The following is a 20,305-nucleotide window of genomic DNA, read 5'->3' as shown; positions in this document are numbered from 1 at the left end:
CACGATAGAAATAATTATATGCGTTTGTAAAAAAAAGTCAATAAAACAATTTAGCTCCGCTGGTTATTTCACGTCTTTTCAAGATAGAGCCTTGAAGGTAAGCTGTTCGAGCCCCTTCTTTGTTATTTTTTTTAAAACACAAAACGACGTCGTTTTGCTATTTAACTGTCGTTTTGCTATTTAACGGAATCTCTTATCAAAAATCTAACTTATTCTGTCAGATGATTTAACGACGTGCCTTATTTGGCAAAATCAACAAAAGTTTAGGATTAAACTAGAAAGTCAATCAAAATTAGAACTTTATTTCAACATATACAAAGTTGATGTTTTTTTCCACCACTTTTGCAAAGTTCAGGCTTTTTATGATATTTTTCCAGTTTTGAATTTGTGACTTGAATAGTTTTCTGACTTAGTATTAAGTTAATATGTAGACATTTTCATAAGATATTTAAAATAAGAATTACTCTGTAATCGTGCTAAGGTGATGAGTCGTTGACTGTTCAAAGTTTCTAATTTTCTTTGAAACAAGATACCATATTTATCACCTCTGCCTATATAGTACCCTTCGTCTCTCTCACATAGATTTGGGGACATCAAATGGAGAATCAAAACAACGTTGCGATATTACTAGCAAAGCATGTCATTGCCACGGTTGCCAACGGCTCCAACCTTGTCTTCTCACCAATGTCAATCAACATTTTGCTCTGCCTTATTGCCGCTGGTTCCAACTGCGTTACAAAACAAGAAATCCTATCATTCCTCATGTCGCCTACATCGAATCACCTCAACACAGTCTTGGCCAAGACCGTATCTGTTGCCTTCGCTAATGGAATGAATAGAAGTGACTTGCACTTATCTACGGCTTATGGTGTCTGGATCGACAAATCTTTCTCCTTCAAGCCTTCCTTTAAAGAGCTTTTGGAGAACTCCTATAAGGCTACTTGTAGTCAAGTTGACTTCGCAACCAAGGTAACTTCTCTATGCTTTTTTTGTAATTCCTTTTAAACTTTTTTGCCTCAAATTCTTGGGTAATATCAATGTTTCATGAGTTTCCAACTTGAAATTAATTAGCAATTTGTTAGAATTTTGCTATGAGTAATGTGGTCACTTTGTTGTAGGATATTAATTACTACAATACCCGTCAGTTAGTGTTTGCTAACAAATTAGGTGCAATGTATATCAACTTATCTTCCGTCTCTAATGTAGTAATGTGTATCAGATACTTGTTGTAGTTTTTTTTTTGTTATTGCAAATGAGTCATTTGAATTGAGGTGTCATTTGAATTGAGTTATATAACCAAAAATTTCCTAATGACGTACGACATAGAACAACATATTTTGTATAGGTACCATCGTATTTTTTGTTACACTGGATTTTTGGAATGTTTGGTTAATTTATTGTTCACTTATGTTGAAGCCTGCTGAAGTGATTGATGAAGTGAATACATGGGCTGAACTCCACACTAATGGACTCATCAAGCAGATCCTTTCACAAGATTCTATCAAAAGTATCCGTGAAAGTACGCTAATACTTGCAAATGCAGTCTACTTCAAAGGAGCTTGGAGCAAAAAATTTGATGCAAAGTTAACAAAGAGTAACGATTTCCATCTTCTTGACGGCACCACTGTGAAAGTCCCCTTCATGACCAATTACAAGAAGCAATACCTAGAATATTATGATGGTTTCAAAGTTTTGCGTCTTCCTTATGTAGAGGATCAACGTCAATTCGCCATGTACATTTATCTTCCTAATGATAAAGATGGATTACCTACTCTGCTTGAGGAAATAGCCTCCAAACCGGGATTTCTTGATAACCATATTCCACGCCAACGTATATTAGTTGAAGATTTCAGAATTCCAAAGTTTAAGTTCTCTTTCGAGTTTAACGCTTCGGATGTTTTGAAGGACATGGGGCTGACTTTACCATTTACACATGGTAGTCTAACCGAGATGGTTGAATCACCTACCAATATTGCTGAGAATATGCACGTCTCAAAAATTATCCACAAAGCTTTCATTGAGGTGGATGAAGAGGGAACTGAAGCTGCAGCCGTTTCTGTTGCTTCCATGACAAAAGACATGTTGTTGATGGGAAATTTTGTAGCTGACCATCCATTTCTATTCACAGTGAGAGAAGAGAAGAGTGGAGTGATTTTGTTCATGGGTCAAGTTCTTGATCCTTCAAAACACTAATCGAACTGATTTGTTGTATTTTGTGTGTATAATCCACTGAATTTGGTTTGTAAAACAGCCACTGCATTTTACTGTTCAGCTCGGTTTAGGCCAACTTTAAATCGTGCTACCAATACATCAATCAGATTGAAGTACGTAACGAGTATCCAAAAATTCAAAAACACACCCACACATGCCTAGTCTACTACAAATTATCTTCATTAACCATTCTGATAGGGGTACAACAGGTATGATATATATCGGGAAAAAGGTAAATTTAAACCCATATTATTTCGAAAGTGTAAATTCCTACCCAAACAATATATCTGTGTGTTTTTCAACCTAAAACCTTACATAATTCAAATTTACTACCTAGACTTCGAATCGTTACCCATATGACTCATACAACGTTTAGTCAACCGTTAAATGTTTTGATCAATTTGTCACTTAAGTGATGATGTGTCAAGGTCGTTGAGCTCGGAACCTTAAAACGACGTCGTTTGCAATGAAAGGTTAAAATAACGTGTTTTGAATTGGGGGAAAGATCTTAATTGCAAACGACGTCGTTCATAATGAAAAGTTAAAACAACGTGTTTTGAATTGGGGGAAAGATCTTAATTGAAAACAACGTCGTTTTAAGGTTTCGAGCCCAATAACCTTGACATATCATCGCTTACGTGTCAAATTGATCAAAACATTTAACGGTTGACTAACGCTGTTTGAGTCAATATAGGAATATGGGTAACGATTCAAAGTCTAGATAGTAAATTTGAATTATGTAAGAGTTTAGGTAGAAAAAACACACGAATCTGTTGTCTGGATAGGAATTTACACTTTTGAAATAGTACGGGTTGAAATTTACCCTTAACCCCATATATATCTGATTTGGGTTTTAATTATTAACTAAATGGGTTGGGTTCTACATTTTGGTTACGTTAAATGAAATTAGGATCTTAACTAACCAATATTTTTGCGACTTACATGTTTAGTGAAATTGAAAAGTAAAGATGTTACTAATGTGAAGTACGGTACCTGTAAAAGAACCGTAGTGAAAAAAAAAAAAAAAAACAGTTTTTTTACATTAGAAATCTACATAGTAATGTATAATTTCAGGTTTTGAATGATATCCTTCTTTTGTTATAAATTTCATACATTTTAGTCTCACGTTATCAAAGGTAGCCAGTACCATATACGAGAAAGTAAGAATAAACTGCGCCGAAGTTTAAGAAACAAATCTTAAACCAAAAAATACCCTTTATATTAAAAGAGAAGCACTCTTACAAAAAAAGCTGATGTGTCGCGCTCACAGAGCTCCTATACCTTTTTCAATAAATGTTCTTACTTTTATTGTTATTTCCATAAACATGCCATTGAAATATTATGAGCCAATATTTAATTCTATTAGTTTTTAAATATGAAAGATTTTATCAACTATTAAATTCGAAAATGTATTTAATTATCATTTTCATAACTTATTTACTTATCAAAAGTAAATTACATTTCACAAACAAGAAAAAAAACTATTCATTTATTTATCACTTTTATCGTTTTTCTCATTGCACTTTTAAACTTATGATTAGTTTAAATTAAATCAATTAGTTTAAAAATATTGCTTTATCTATTTAATGGTATAGTGATATAGACAATAATTTGAAACATAAAATATGTGAATTTGATATGTAGAAATACAAAAAGACATCAAAACTTTCTACACCACCTCAAAATTCTTTTCCAAGTTCAAATATTTCACGGGTGAAACGTATTTTACAGAAAATAAACGTAAATTTGAATAAACGAAAAAAACTTTAATTACCTATTTTTTTTATACGAACGAATCTTAAATTTCAAGTAATAATTTACTCATAATATTTTATTTAAATTGATTTACATAGTGCGGGTTGATACCTAGTAAACTTATATTAACCTAGAATATCCTCCATATTCTTATTCTTTAAGAATCTAAAAAAAATGATAAAAACGATTATTTAGGTAGATAATTTTACTACACCTTTTAAGCTTTAAAGAACAAAAAAATGACATTTACTTACAAAAAGGTTTTTGAGAGAATATGCCACAAAATTAAACCATTATACATTGCCGCATGTAAATGTAATATTCTTCCACCACAAACTAAAACTTGTGAGTTAACACAAAAGTCTTTTTTTTTTTCCATTTTTTCCACAAAATTAAACCATTATACATTGCCGCATGTAAATCTAAATATTCTTCGACCACAAACCAAAACTTGTGAGTTAACACAAAAGCTCAAAAGCATTTATAAAAGCAAAAGAGAGACTTCTCTCATAACCAAAAAAAAGGTTCTTCTTCTTCAATCTTCATCAATGGCGACGCGTAAGAGCTATTACCAAAGGCCGAGTCATCGCTTCCTTCAAACAGATCGGTCTTCTCACAACGATTCAGAATTCGAGTTCGACGAGTCTGATCTCTACTCCACCCGCTCGTCCGATCCACCTGATTTTCGTCGTAAACTCTTCTCATCATCGAACCGTAGATCGTCTCCGTCTCCGGCGACCGTGAAAACCACTACTACGGTAGTAGCTTCGTCGCTTCCGGTGAACGTGCCGGATTGGTCTAAGATTCTAGGGAAAGAGAATCATAATCGTCATGTCAGGAGAAGAAGCATCGAAAACGACGAAGACGGCGGCGGAGGAGAGTTATTGCCGCCGCATGAGTATTTGGCGAAGACGAGAATGGCTTCGTTCTCTGTGCATGAAGGTGTTGGGAGGACTTTGAAAGGGAGAGATATGAGTAGGGTTAGAAATGCAATTTTGGAAAAGACTGGGTTCTTGGATTAATTTCTTATGAGTATAAGGTTCTCTCTTTTTTTTTTTCTTTGGAGAATTTTGATGATAATTTTTTTTTCTACTTTTGTTAAACTTTTTTTTTACTAAATAACTTGATGAGAAGAAGAAGGCATATAATATTTCTAGATTATGCCTTCTTTTATTTTATTGTAATTTTCTGAATATTTTAAAGTTTTCAATGTTGAGTATTTTTGAGATTATGAGATTTGTATTTTATTTTCCAAGCAAAGAAGGGTTGTAAGTAAGTACGGTACTGAGATTATAATTGTACCAGAAATTTCCAAATCGGGAAAATTCGTACGAGATAAAGTTGAGGGTACTTGTTGAACATAAAATTTTTGTAGGGGTAAAAAAACGAATATAATAGGAAATAGGGGAAAACAGAATTATTATTATTGGTGGGGTTTATGGGTTTGATGTGGGTTGGTGAGAAAAGTAGAGGTTACAAATTACATGAAAGTGAACAATTTTATTTATTTATTTTTTTTGCACACAAAGAATTGGACCGAGAAAATAATTAAGTTAGAATGGACAATTCCATCAAAGTTTGTTCGTTTGACATGTGTGTGTCCACGAGTGAGTTATGCATTTAAGATGTATTTGACAATTTTGTTCAATTTTGCATATATGTTTTTTTTTTTTTTTCTTTCAACTAAATGTTAACTAAAAAATGCCTTCTAAGATTTCAAGATTGATTGTCCAAACCAAAAAATAAAATTTTACAAAGAAAATTTTAGAAACTAAAGATTATAAAAAACAAGTAAGATAATTGGCGCTCACATTCGACGCCCGTAGAATCTCGATAAGAGTGAAGGAGGGAAAGGACAATCTGAGAGAATTAAAATCGTCCAGCAAATTCGAAAAGGTGGGCTAATCATTGGAAGAATGCATCATCGCGACTAACTCTAAACAATCCGACTCAAAAAATTGACAATCAACACTAGTCGCCAAGAGGGATTCCATAACTCAAATCAATGCTTGTAACTCCGAGTGTAGTGGTGTAGGGCTACGCCTGAGACTTTGTGCTCCTAGGAGTAGTGTGTATATTCACTGCTACAATACCACCACTCCAGACCCACGAGGGGATCTGAACCTTTCAGGAACCATCAACTTTACATCAGGGAGAACGAATCCATACCTCCAAAGTTGGCGGTGAATCCAAGTATCTCGCAGAGAAGGACTTGGCCTCCTCCCACAGTGCTTTATCATTTGCCGCATGATTTATAATATCAATTGGCTCTACCTCTATTCCCTGAAAAACTTTTTTATTCTTGTCCTTCCAAATTGACCATAAAATCTAAGGTAGGTGGTAATTTATGTCCGAAGTCCCGGACTAGGAGGATGCCCGCCAAAAAAATGAAATCCAAGTTCGAGTACACTAAGCCGTAGGGGAATCCATCCGGAATTAACAAAATCATAGACGATTCCCATACCTGCCGCGAGCGGAGACACTCAAAAAGAGCGAGATTTATAGTCTTCACCTGTGATCCACACCGTTTACACATAACATCGCATCTGACCCCCCAGTGAGCAAGTTGGTCCATCACAAGTTGGGTACTAGACGCAATCTTCCATAAAAAGAATTGCACCTTCGGAGGGACCTCAAGCTTCCAAGCTTTTGCCCGAAGAGCCGTGCACGACGGGCCGTATTCAACTTCCATGAGCAATTCCCGTGCTAATCGATATCCCGATCTGACTGAATACTTCCCAGATTTAGTATAATGCCAAATCTAGCGATCCAGTTTAATTAATTTACTAATCGTCAAACTCCGAATAAGCGCAATATCCACTAGATCCATAAACTCCTCAAGAATAGGCAAATACCATTCCCTCGTAACTGGATTAATTGAATGATTAACCATCAAATTAGGATGTAATAACCGCCCCCTACCATTAGCTGGTCGTGGTTGATGATCCGGTATCCAGGGATCACTCCATACCAAGATATTAGAGCCAGAACCTACCGCCCACCTTGCCCCTTGCTCCACTAGTCCTTTAGTTGAATAAATACTCCTCCAAGCGAACGAAGGGGAATATGGTTTTTTGGCCAATAAAGGATGTTTATTCATGAAATATCGACCACGAATCACTCGAGCCATTAAGGATGTCGGATAATGAACCGCCAATACTGCTTAGCCAGCATCGCGTCATTAAATTGCTCCAGAGTACGAAATCCCAATCCTCCTTCACATTTGTCATTACACATTTTATCCCAAGCAACACAATGCATGCCTCGTGCCTTATCATTAGACTTCCACCAGAATTTTGATATAGCACTCGTAAGTTTAGCTCCTGCGGCAGTCTATAACATGACATAACATAGGTCGGGAGAGCCAACGCGACTGATTTAATCATAATTTCCTTACCCCTTTCAAGAAATATTTTGTTGACCAACCATTGACTCGCTCATCCAGATGATCATTCACATAACTAAAAACTTTAGTTCGCAAACCCTGAAGACTTTCAGGAATACCCAAATAAGAACCCATACCGCCTTCTTTAGAAATACCAATAACTGATTTCAATTGAGCTCTTATATCTGACGGGACTTTTTTACCAAAAATAATATAAAATTTCTCCAAATTAACCTCTTGTCCTGAAGCTTTTCCATAATTACCTATTATTTCCATTACCGTTCTACATTCAGTTGCCTTTGCTTTACAAAAAAATAGACTGTCATCCGCGAACAACAATTGCAAGATCATGGGGCTATCCCGAGCAATCGTGATATCTGTGAGTTTCTTCTCCCGTTCCACCTTTTTAATATTCGCTATTAAAACCTCTGTACAGATTATAAATAAATACGGAGAGAGAGGGTCTCCCTGACGTAAGCCCCTCTGCGGTAAAATCGAACCCCGAGGCTGACCATTCCTAAGGACTTGGTACGACACAGAGGAGACACACCACATGATCCATGAAATCCAATTCATATCAAATCTTAACTTAAGCATAACCGCTTCCAGAAAATCTCATTCAACACGATCATACGCTTTACTCATATCCGTTTTGAAAGCCAGAAACTTCGAATTACAACGTCTGTTAGTATTAAGCCCATAAAACATTTCATGAGCGACAAGGATATTGTTTGTAATCAAGCGATCCAAAACAAAAGCCGATTGAGTTTCAGAGACTAAAGATAGCAAAAACTGCTTAAGCCTAAAGTACAGAACTTTTGAAATAATTTTATAACTTACATTACAAAGATTGATCGACCGAAATTCCGCCAAACGCTGTGGTCGGTTAATTTTAGGGATGAGACAAATCTTCGTCTCATTTTTGAAAGAACTCTTAAACCAAGGCCACTAAATCCCCTTTTAAAGAGGGCCAAAACCGTTAAAAAAAAACAAAGCCGTCAATCCATCGGGTCCTGGGGCTTTCTCGGAGTGCATAGCAAACAAAGCTTTTCAAACTTCCGACTCCAAAATTTCCCTAGTTAGAGCTCTATTCATATTATTCGTAATGACTGGAGAAATCTCCTGAATCATCTCTGAGATACCACTCACATTAGATTTCTTAAAAAGGTCCTCAAAATATGTTGAGGCAATTTTTTCCATACCCGAAACCGATTCATCTCAGACATTATCTGAACCAAATAAACCAACAATCCTACTTCTCGCCCTTCGCTGCTTAGTAGAAGCATGAAAAAAATCCTCATCCCGATAAGCATCTTTTAATTTCCACTCGATGCCCCAAATTTCTTCTTGAGAAATCGAATCATCCATTTTCGCCTCCTACAAAGCCGCCTTCAAGGAAGAAATAAGTGAGGGACCGGAACAAATAGTATTCTTTCGCCACCAAGAAATCGAATTCCTACAATTCGTTATCTTTTCCACAAAACCCGGTATCCAAAATTTTTAGTGCGACTCCACCCTGACTCGACCGCTCCTGATAAACCATCCTTCCCCAACCAACGCTTATCAAAACAGAATTGCCTATTCCGTCGCAGAACTGTTTTCAGGCAAGTTGCCAAAATTGGACAATGATCAGAACTAACCATCTCCGAAAAATCTACCTTCGAGTTTGGGAAAAAACCATGCCAATCCTCATTGCCTAAAATATGATCTAGACGACACTGCACAACCAGATTATTACATCGATTACCTTTCTGGGATAATTGCTCCTGTAACAAGGGAACTCGAGCATGCCACAATGTCGAATCATTGATGTAAAAGGCACAAAGCAAGAGGCTGGACGTAGATATCCACCCCTTTTCTCATGATTCCCAACAAGTTTATTAAAATCGCCAATCATAAACCAAAGATCAACACGAAAGGAACCAATGTTTCTTCCACAAATCTCCCAAGTAATCCTCTGTCAGGTCAGCTCCTATGTCTTGACAGTTTCAACTTAAAATTTTTCTCGGTTTCGCCGGTGGTTTCGCGAGAGCCACCATCTCTTTCTTGCCTTGACGACCACCATCCGATGGTTTACCGTTCATTGTAGAATTGGCCTGTTTCCTCACCATTTTCTGTTTATTCCCTTCATCTGCAGGTTTAGACAAAGCCTTAGCTAAGAAACGTTTCCCTGGAGAAGCCAAAGCCAAAGAAGCTATCCTAGAGCCACTAACACCTTTTCGGACATGAGGATTAATAATCCTCCGTCTGTGACCACTCTATTCCCCTAGAGTAAAAGCGGACATGGCACTATTAACTACACCCACATCAAAACCAACCAAAACAAAAATAGAGGAAATACCTTGCTGACAGAGGACTAATAATCCTCTGTCTATGCATATATGTTTTTTTTTAATAGTTTTAGATATGTAATTCGTAATTGATAAATTTGTTTTGAAGTGTGGATGTAAATGATATTTGACTTGAAGTTGTGGAATGCAAATGATGTGAAGGGTTTTGTTGTTGAGTTAGCAAAGGGAAATGCAATTTATGTGAATTTGAGGATTTTTTTTTCTTTTTTGCTAAAAATTTGTAGGATTATTATGATTACATTAGAAAATATTCAAGCTAGTTGTTTTAAAATATAATAGATAGCTAAAACGAAGAAGAATACAAATTAACTTGAAATTCCTTAATAATTCTTGAAAATAAAATGATTTACAAAACAATTGTAGAGGTATATAATATAATATTATAAAAACAACATATAAAATTTTCTTTCAATTAAATTTATCTAGAGAAAATAAGACTTAGAACTCAAATATTTTTTAAGAAACTCGATTTCCATTTAGTCATCTATTATATTAAAGCAGAAAAAAACGTCCAACATTCACTTTCAGACACAGATTACCGTTTTGCCATTAATGAAATATACCCCTAGCATTGAAATATTTTGCCCCTGAACGTAAATTTCCATATTTTCTGCATTAAAATTAAATCAAAAAAATTGACAGAAATAATCTATTTACACAAAAAAATATTTACAAAACTAGAATTTGCTAGATATATCCCTATATTTTTTGGAAAGCACCCTCTTTACAATTATGGTTCTGTTTTATACTATTCTACATATTTGAGATAATTAATGGGCTTAGATTGTTTATAGATAGATTGACGTTAATCTAAAAATTAATGGGCTTCTGGAGGAAAAAAAAAACCGACGACAATACACCTCCTTACTGGAAACCCTAAAAAAATAGGTCATTTACAACTATAAATACAATGCTATCATTTGCTTTCACCATAACTCAACAAAGAAAGAAAAAATAACTCTCTTCTCTTGAATTTATAGTTTTATCAATTTCAATAATTCTTTCATCATGTTCTCAAATTTATATTTGTATTCCTATCTTACTGTTTTTTATGACTCATCGACTAATCCTATTTTTTCTGTTCATCTAGTGGTTTCTTGGAAAGCAAGATCCACAAATCATAACGCTTTGGTTGTTGTTGGTTCATCTTTCAAAAAAAGTATAATATTGTTGTTTTTTGGTTGAGATTTTACATTAATTCTTTAATCATGTTCTCAAATTCATGAAACGCTTTTTTGTATTCTAATTTTCTATTTTTATGATTAATCGACTGATTCTTTTTATTTACTTGTTCGTATAGTGGTTTCTTGGAAAGCAAGATCCATAAATAGAAAGCAAGATTCATAAATCATAAAGCTTTGGTTGTTGTTGGTTCACCTTTCAGAAAAAGTATAATAATTATGCTTTTTGATGAGATTTTAAATTTAATTATTTTATTATGTTCTTATATTTATATTAACATTTTAAAAAATAGAATTTTTTTTCAATCGAATATTTATATTATATTCTTATAATTATCTTCCATATTTTTAAAGAGAGATATTGCATAAGAATCTTATTATTCTTTTATTTTCCTGTATATATAATAGATAATAACTATTTGACGTAAAGATCATGGATCAGATGAATCAATCAACAAATTTGTTTCTAATTACTAATTAGTATCAGGTATTATTTTATATAATCGGAATGATCGACGTGTTAAATTATTTCTAATCTTTATAATTTCTTTTATCATAATTGATTTTACTTGGATTGCCATATTTGCAGGAAAACTGTGATCGTTAATAGCCATGCATATTTTCGGGTATGTGGAAACAAAATTGTTTAATTTCATTCAAATTATTTAAATAATCATGTTATATAACTATTTGAAATAATTACATGTTTTAATTATTACTTTTTAATATATATATATTGAACAGGATATACCTAAAGAATACTACAATGACGCTGGTCCTGAGGATGATGTTATGATTCCTTCGAGGACTAAAAGAACTAAATTTTTGGATTGGATTATATTCAATACACAAGCTCCTAAAGCCAAAAAAATACATATGCTGAAATTCCAATTCGATCCGTCTATTGTCATAAAGAGATGATATGGAAGCCAAGATCAAAGAGAAGACAATATTCCTACAACATTTTTTCCTTTAATTTAATTTTTCTTTATTTAAATGTAACAATAATCTAATTATTAATAAATTGATCTTTGATCTTTAAAAATATTACACTTTTTATGACTTTAGTATAATAGAATCGTCAATTTTTAATAAATATTGAGTTTGTGAAAATATTTATTCATAAATGTTTCTGATAAAATTTTAATTTATTTTATAATAGATTAATAAATGATACATAAATGAATGACAGTGTATATCTTCAAACTTATGTAATTTCCTAAATCAAAAATGACCAATAATATAAGAACGTTTTATTATGTACCTTTATTTGTAAAAACCATACTCGCAAAGGATAAAACTTACGATTTACTAAAAGTTTACAAATTTGAAATGATAAAGATGGAAATAATTATTGTTTGAAAAAAAATTAACATATCTCAAATAATATATATATATATATATACATATATATGTTATATATAATTACTTAAATGGATGATTATCTTCATGAGTATATTTATTATGAACTTAAAATGATAAAGATGAAAATGGAAATATTTTGGTTATCTTTAAAAATAAAATAAAAATATATTTATCAGAATTTTACATAATCGATACGATTAAGATGTAAATAAGAATTTTTTAAATAAGTAAGTTAACATATATTAGAGATATATATGTTATATATTTACACATATCTATTATTATAAATACATAAATTTTATATTATTAATTAATTTTATAAATTTAGGAATATATAGCAATCTCTAAGGTTATATATATAGACATCGGTCAGAGTATATGATTAATATCCAACTCTCGAATATATTGTAAGGTTCTTAAAAATTTCTCTTCATTCAATGCTTTTATATGTTTGACAATCTAATTTTGAATATAATTACTTGATTTGTTTAGTGCAGGTTATATTATGGTCATGTATTCTCCAACTGATCGGGTTTCACGTTTGAATCCTTCAAAATACGAATGAAAAATCCGGGTTAGAATCTTGTGTTTATGGGAAGAAAAATCTCTCCAACTTGGTTCAACCAATCAGTCAACTATTGTGAATATGCCTAAACCAGACAATTCTTTGATAGATAATAATGAGAATATGCTTCTCGATCTAGGGATGATATTGTTCTTAATGTTGCATCAAGTGGTATAGCTGCTTTACTTATGGAAGGTGGTCGGACAACTCATTCTAGATTTAGTATACCCATCAATGTGGACGAATATACAACGTGTTCAATAGATGGTCAATCCCATCTCACCGAGTTAATTAGAGAAGCAAAGCTCATTATATTGGATGAGGCTCCAATGATGAACAGATTTTGTTTCGAAATGTTGGATAGGAGTATGCGAGATATTATGAAGTGTGATCGAGTTTTTGGAGGTAATATTTTTGTTTAAGGGGTGATTTTAGACAGATTCTATCGGTTGTGTCAGAGGCTGGTAGAGTTAGGACAATTTTAGCCTCTATAAACTCATTGTTGTTTTGGGATAGTTGTAGAGTACTTCAGCTTACACAAAACATGAGACTTTGTAGGGCAGTTAATAGTCAAGATGCGGATGCTCTCTCTACGTTTTCAAAATGGCTACTCAATATTGGGGATGGCAAAATCAACGAGCCTAACAATGGAGAAGTCAAAATTGAAATACCCATGGATTTATTAATTATGGGATGTGACGATCCTGTACAAGCAATTGTTAATGAGATCTACGGTAATTAGTTTGCAAGAAGAACCGATGCAAAAATCTTTTGCGAAAGAGTTATTCTTAGTCTAAGAAATGATGACGTTGATAAAATAAATCAATATATGCTCTCACAAGTTCCAGGTATATTTAGAGTTTATTTTTGTATACAAAATTCAATATAAACGTTTTCTTATTTTGGTTTTATTATATCCAAGGGAAGAGAGAGAATCTTTGAGTTTAGATAGTATTGAGACTTCACGACGATATGATCGACACTCAGGAATGCTTAAACAATATTCACGTTTCTGGATTACCTAACCATGTTATGACGTTGAAAAAGGGAGCATCTATCATGTTGCTTAGGAATATAAATCCTAAGGGAGGTTTATGCAATGGTATGAGATTGATTGTCACTCAAGTGGCTAATCGTGTTATTGAAGCAAGGATTGTAACAGGTAAAAGAAACGTTAACGATTAAGTTCTTATCACTAGGATGTTTGTGTCTCCACCGGATGCAAAGTTTCCCTTTCGTATGAGGCGTCGTCAGTTTTCCGTTGCTCTTGCATTTGCGATCACTATAAACAAAAGCCAAGGTCAGACGTTGGAACATGTTGGATTGTTTCTACCCAAACCCGTATTTACATATGGACAACTATACGTTGCATTCTCTAGAGTGACAAGCAGAAAAGGATTGAAGATTTTGATTACAGATGAAGAAGGGAAATGTCAAAACAAAACTCTTAATGTGGTTTTCAAAGAAGTATTTGAAAATATATGATTTTGTTTTAAGCATCTAATATCTACTATAACGTTTCATTTCATACATTTGTTATCCGATTATCAGAGTTTTTTTTTTCTTAATAATATTATCTTTTTCATATCTATATCTAAGTCTTAAATTTTAAAAAATGAAAACGTGAAAACATCTTCAATATGTTAGCTCAAATTTTATGTTGGACATGCAAGGGTGACAAACCTTATATTAAAACTGTATTTATTTATATAATCTTTAACAATTTAATAGTCAGACCAAATTTGAGACACTAAAACGATTAAGACGCAATGTTTAATCGTGACTCTTTGTATTCTTACAAATCTCAATTCCGTTTTTCTTTTTCGATAACAGAGAAGAAACAAGAAAAAACCTAGTTTGAGAAAATCATGAGATTCGATTATATTGCTGATCTTCGTCCTGGAAGAACTAATTGGTGTATCCACACTAAGGTCTTACATTCTTGGAGAATCAACGAGTTCTTCACGAAACGAGTTCTGCTTCTTGTGGATGAAAAGGTTAGTGTCGTAAATTGAACAAGATGTTTTACTTAAATTTCAAAATTTAACAGTTCTTAATTATATATAAGGCTTCTTACACAATTGTATATAACTGTGAAGGGTGATACAATTGAAGCTGCATTTCTACCAAATACACTCGCTAAACTCCGAAAATATATCGACAATGGTGAGTGGTATTGTAACGCCCCTGAACCATTCCTAAGCCATCCCGGCCAGAACATTTCCGGACGCTACATTAAGAAATATTCACCAACGATCCATCTGAGGTTCTAAAACACATTCTGAACCCTAGCCAGTCCATCAATGATATTTCCACCACTTTAGCCATCACTTAGGCTTTTCAACCCTCGAGACATCCAAGTGTTGAGCCAACCCGGACTAGGCCACTTCAGACATAACTCGCTTTCGAATATAAAACCGAATATTATTTAATATTAATATGTCACAAGACAAAACTTATAATGTTTGTGGCCATGCCTATTGCCACAAAGATCTTACAATAATTTTTAACAAAAGAAACATACTTCTTCTTTTTACACAAAGGCACAAAATAAATCTACTCGGGCTCCTATCGAACAACACGACTCTAGTCCCTCTAATGGTTACCTGCAACACAATTTTATCATAAGTAATCTAAGATTACTTAGTGAGTCTCAGGGGCTCCTACAGAAGATTAGATTCTCAACCCCACCCCAAATCACAAGGAATCAATCAATCACCACACATAACAATCAATCAAGCAATCAGAGCAAGCATGCGGAAGTAAGCAAAGCAACAAACACACACAAGCAAACAATGCAACATGCAAAACTTGAATAAAAAGAAGTTTTAAACAAGATTTACTAGGGCCCAGACATTCCGTCTCCCATTCCTCTCCCTTTTTATCTCTGAATACAACCACAAAGGCATGCAACCAGAATAAAAACTCCAATACATCGTCGTGTATAGCATCGATCAAGGTAGCGAGCCAACATCGAGCTCCTCGCAACTACATGCAAGACTATTTTAGTTTGCATGTTGAAACGGCTTTACAGGTATGGACGGACATATCTCCATTCTTAGTGCACCTATGGCTGCCCGGACCTCCCCGTCATGAACGTCACGCACTAAGACCACTCCAACAATTAAAGTTATAAGTTTATGATCTTAAAGAATCATAAACCTCAACAAACAACATGCAACAACACAAAATTCAAATGAAACAATCAATCAAGCAGATTTCCCATCAACGCTTGAGATTTTACATTGACAACCTCACATGCAACAATCAATCAAGCGGATTTCCCATCAACGCTTGAGATTTTACATGGACAACCTCACATGCAACACGTCATTCAAGCGGATTTCCCCATCAACACTTGAGATCTAACAAGGGAATTCCTCACATACAATAGATCAATCAAGCGGATATCCCCATCAACGCTTGAGATCTACCATGGAACCTCACATGCAACACATCAATCAAGCGGATATCCCATCAACGCTTAAGATCCAACATGGAATCCCTTAACCCCACATGCAAAACTTCAAGAAAACTAACAAGAAATCAAGAAGAATGCAACTATATGCAAATGCAAATCGATCCTAGCTTGGGTCTACCAACACCAAGCTAGATCGAAGATATGCTCCCTGAAACTCACTGATTTTCACAGATCTTCAACTTCCCAAGCTTGATCTCTTCCTTGCTTCAAGATCTCTTCCCGTAGACGAAGCACACACAACTCTCTCTTCTCACACTTAGAAGAAATTCTCTCTTTTCTTCTTCACTCTCTTCGCCAACAGCCTTTGGGCGTAGCACTCTCTTTTTCTCTCCAAGTGAGAAATGAGAGACTTATTTATAGGGGGTGTGGGCGAGTAGCCTCCTTCATGAGGTGTCATCACCACATTTCTCCAAGTGAACACTTGCCCAAAGTGTTGAGGTGTCACTCCCTCGCTCTTTCTCCCATGCGTGAGTGGGGGAATATTCCTCCCCACTTCACTCTTAACCAAATAAAAAAATCCTCCACTCACTCAAGAGACAAAAACGAGTGGAAGAGGAATATTCCTCTCCACTTCTCTCTTGGGCGATTAAATAAACACTCAGTGCAAGATCCACTAATGTTTATTTAAAATAATATTTAAATTCCACTAACTTCCTGGGAATTAAAATATTATTTTAGCGGGTTCCTTCCCGTTTCCCGTAACCTTTCTGGTTCTCGGTACTATCTGTATGGACGTCCCCTTGTCCGTTCCAGTCCTGCGCGTACCGCGCATACCTGTACGCACGTTCGCTAGCCAACTGGTCGGCATGTCTCACAATCCTCTTCTCTCCCCTTTTGAGTCCTTTCCGGGTAAATTCTTTAAGAAATTTTATCTCGTAGTGAGGGTCACTACAGGTATGATATTAGAAGTTTCAAACTAATCAATCCAACCCTAAAGGAGAGGAATACTCATCATCCTTATCAAATTAAATTTACGGATGATACCAAGATGAAGCTGCTCCAACCATTGAATCCAAATAATTACTTTCGATTCGAGGATTTGGTTGATATATATCGTGGAAGAATAAGTCATCCCATCTCTTTTGGTAAGTGTTTCTTTAGTAAATTTACGGATGATACCAAGATGAAGCTGCTCCAATCCGTGAATATAGTTAATTGTATCTTTGTGTTCGGAAATCTTTAATCTTTTTAGGTATTTTGTAACTTTGTGTATTGGTCCCTTCCATATGAAAGTACAAATTAAACTTTTACCAAAAATAGATATGCAACACTTTGGAAAGCTAAATTCTGTCTTCTTCTCGAATTAGATGTTTGTGGGTGTATAATAGATGTGGAAGACAAAAGAAAACATGAGAGTGCCAATAATAGTAAAATTGTCATCACGCTGTTAAATGGCAGGTAAAGGACATTTACTCTATCTATAAGACACTTACATTTTCAAGTGGTCTTTGTTAAGATTTTAAAAATTTGTTAAACGTGTAGGAATGAAACTTTGAAGTGTCGTGCCAAATACAACTACGCTTCTGAATACATGTATTCATGGGAATCAAATGGTTGTCATCTCATATATAAATCAGTACTTGTGTTTTGTGTAATGCAGTTTATGAATATGGGAGAATATGAAGGTATGTAACATATAATAGTTCTGATATAATCATCAAAAGGTAACCAATATATTCACTTCAAATTGTATATGTCTATAGGTGCACTATGTATTGAAAACACATTAGTCTCTTCAAAAATCTTTATAAAACCAGAGTTCGAAGGACTGGAGCATCACAAGGCTATGTAAGATGTTATTATGTAAAATTGTCTATGATGTTAAAGAAAAATTGTTTATTACACTTTATATATTTACAGGTCTAAATTCGTTGGATGTTATTACATAAATCATGTGATGGAGCATCAAGGTGAAAGCTCAGGAACTCAGATGTAAAGAATGGAGCCTTGAAGATTTTTTTTTTGTATATCTGAATGTCTAAAAAGTTCTGAATGTTTGAACTAAACCGCTACTTGAAATCTAAATATTGATTACTTTCATCTTTATTTTGTAACTGAGATAACACATTATAATATTTGATCTTTTAGAATTTGCTTACGCTTAAATTTTTTATGAATTTACTTATTGAATCTTAATATCTATTTACTACAGTTTAATTGTTTATTTATAAGACTTAATTAATATTTTACATTGAGAATAGGGTTGGCTCTAGTATACTACCCCAACTATACTACTTCTTCAATAAACATCCTAAACTTTTTGCCTCTTTTCTAAACACTATAAGCTATATTTTTCTCAATTATACATCATAAACGTTACATTATCTTCTAATTACAACATAACAATTCTAAAATTTTATTAGACTTATAATAAATCAATAATCACGTTTTGAAAACCATGTTTACATTAAGTGAACCAAAAAAACAGAGTCCACGATCATTCTCCTTCTTTTCTCACGCAACCATCGCAAACAATCACCGACATAGTGGTTTATGAGTAAACTTTTTAACGTAGCTATGAACGTTTCCTTTAGCTTAGTGTTGCAAACATGAAAGATACCTTTTCGAGTTTTTATTATTTTGGTGATAGTTTTTGTTTTTTTGAAACCATCGTTTATACATCTTAACATTAGATTACTTTAATATTGAAAAAGCAACTTCAGAACACTTGTTAGCGTTCAAGAAATTTTAATGGAAGTATAAACCCTAAGATTTTGGGATTTTGATATGAAGAAGAAGGAGACTGATCGTAGACTTTGTTTTTTTGGTTTACTTAATGTAAATGTGATTTTCAAAACGTGATTATTGGTTTATTAAGTCTAATCACAATTTAGAATTGTTATGTTGTAATTGTAAGATAATGTATAGTTTATGATGTATAATGGAGAAAAATATAGCTTATGTGTTTAGAAAAGCGGCAAAAAGTCTAGGATGTTTATTGAAGAAGTAGTATAGTTGGGATAGTATACCATAATCAACCCTTGAGAATATTATGAATCTTTAGAAAGTAAACCTTTTTGTATATGTGCAAATACAAAAAGTTATTGACAATCAAATAAAACATTATAATCTTTTTTCAAAAGATAAAACACTATATTTTACATATTACATATTAAATATAAAAAAGCAGCATATCCTAAAATATCAAAATCTTTTTTCTTAAAATCTTATTACGGCGCTTACGCAAGGGTACCTCCCTAGTATTGACATATTCTAATTAAAGCATAAAAATAATTTTTGGGAGGAAATTTTTTTTTTGTCTTCTCGACCACTTTTTATTTTAAGATTTAAAAATCTAATTTTATTTTTTTGTGTTCTATTTTTGTTTGCAAAAAGAAAATTAATTTTTTCTTAAAACATTTTGTAACTATGTTCAATGTAACAATACAAATCATTAATTTTAGATGTTGCTACTAACCACTTTCACTAACAATCAAAGATTAAATTTTCGTGTTAAAGTTCTGCGTAAGAACCCATATAAATTATATTATAATATATTTTCAACATACATATAATTATATATATATATATATATATATATATATATATATATATATATATATATATATATATATTACAACGTAGCCTATAGTCACATACAGCATAATGAATTAACCAATAAGTGTAGAGTTCGCGGATTCGAGGACGGCGCTTGAAAATTTTATAAAATGTTTTGGTCTTTGCCTTAAAGTCCAAAACTTCTTAGTAATTCAAAAAAAAAAAATAAGTTGATAGTTTTTTTTTTGTTGTTTTGGTAATACAATAATTTGATAGTTTGAATAGTTTGAACATCCATAGTTCCGAATTTATTATGAAAGTGGATAAGAATGGTCTAAACAAAGTGAGACCTCACACATACACATACAAAAGAATACATAAAATTTTCGATCGTTAATTTATTTCAAACGAGAAAGACGATAATGATTGATGATTATAGAATGTCTAAGCCATAATATCGCCTCTAGGAGGACAAAAGTGATTTTGACTTGTAAGTATACTCTTACAGATTCG

At 33.4% G+C, this 20,305-nt stretch overlaps 1 protein-coding gene and 1 pseudogene across 2 annotated transcripts; both read left to right on the top strand.

Moving 5' to 3' along the window:
* The first annotated feature begins 597 nt into the window (after positions 1-597).
* Positions 598-2,193, top strand: LOC104780371 (serpin-Z4). The gene is made up of 2 exons (XM_010504868.2): positions 598-969; positions 1,417-2,193. Exons 1-2 carry the CDS (start codon positions 598-600, stop codon positions 2,191-2,193), a joined length of 1,149 nt encoding a protein of 382 aa, XP_010503170.2.
* Positions 2,194-4,299: 2,106 nt separating this feature from the next.
* On the top strand, positions 4,300-5,202 carry LOC104780370 (protein S40-4 pseudogene; annotated as a pseudogene). Its single transcript, XR_015596786.1, has one exon. The product of XR_015596786.1 is annotated as a protein S40-4 pseudogene (transcript).
* The last annotated feature ends 15,103 nt before the right edge of the window (positions 5,203-20,305 follow it).

The sequence above is a fragment of the Camelina sativa genome, chromosome 4, assembly GCF_030686135.1.
Source record: "Camelina sativa cultivar CO46 ecotype springtype chromosome 4, ASM3068613v1".
Lineage (NCBI taxonomy): Eukaryota > Viridiplantae > Streptophyta > Magnoliopsida > Brassicales > Brassicaceae > Camelina > Camelina sativa.
The sequence above is the reverse complement of the archived record's forward strand: the minus strand, read 5'-3'. Positions and strand labels throughout refer to the sequence as shown.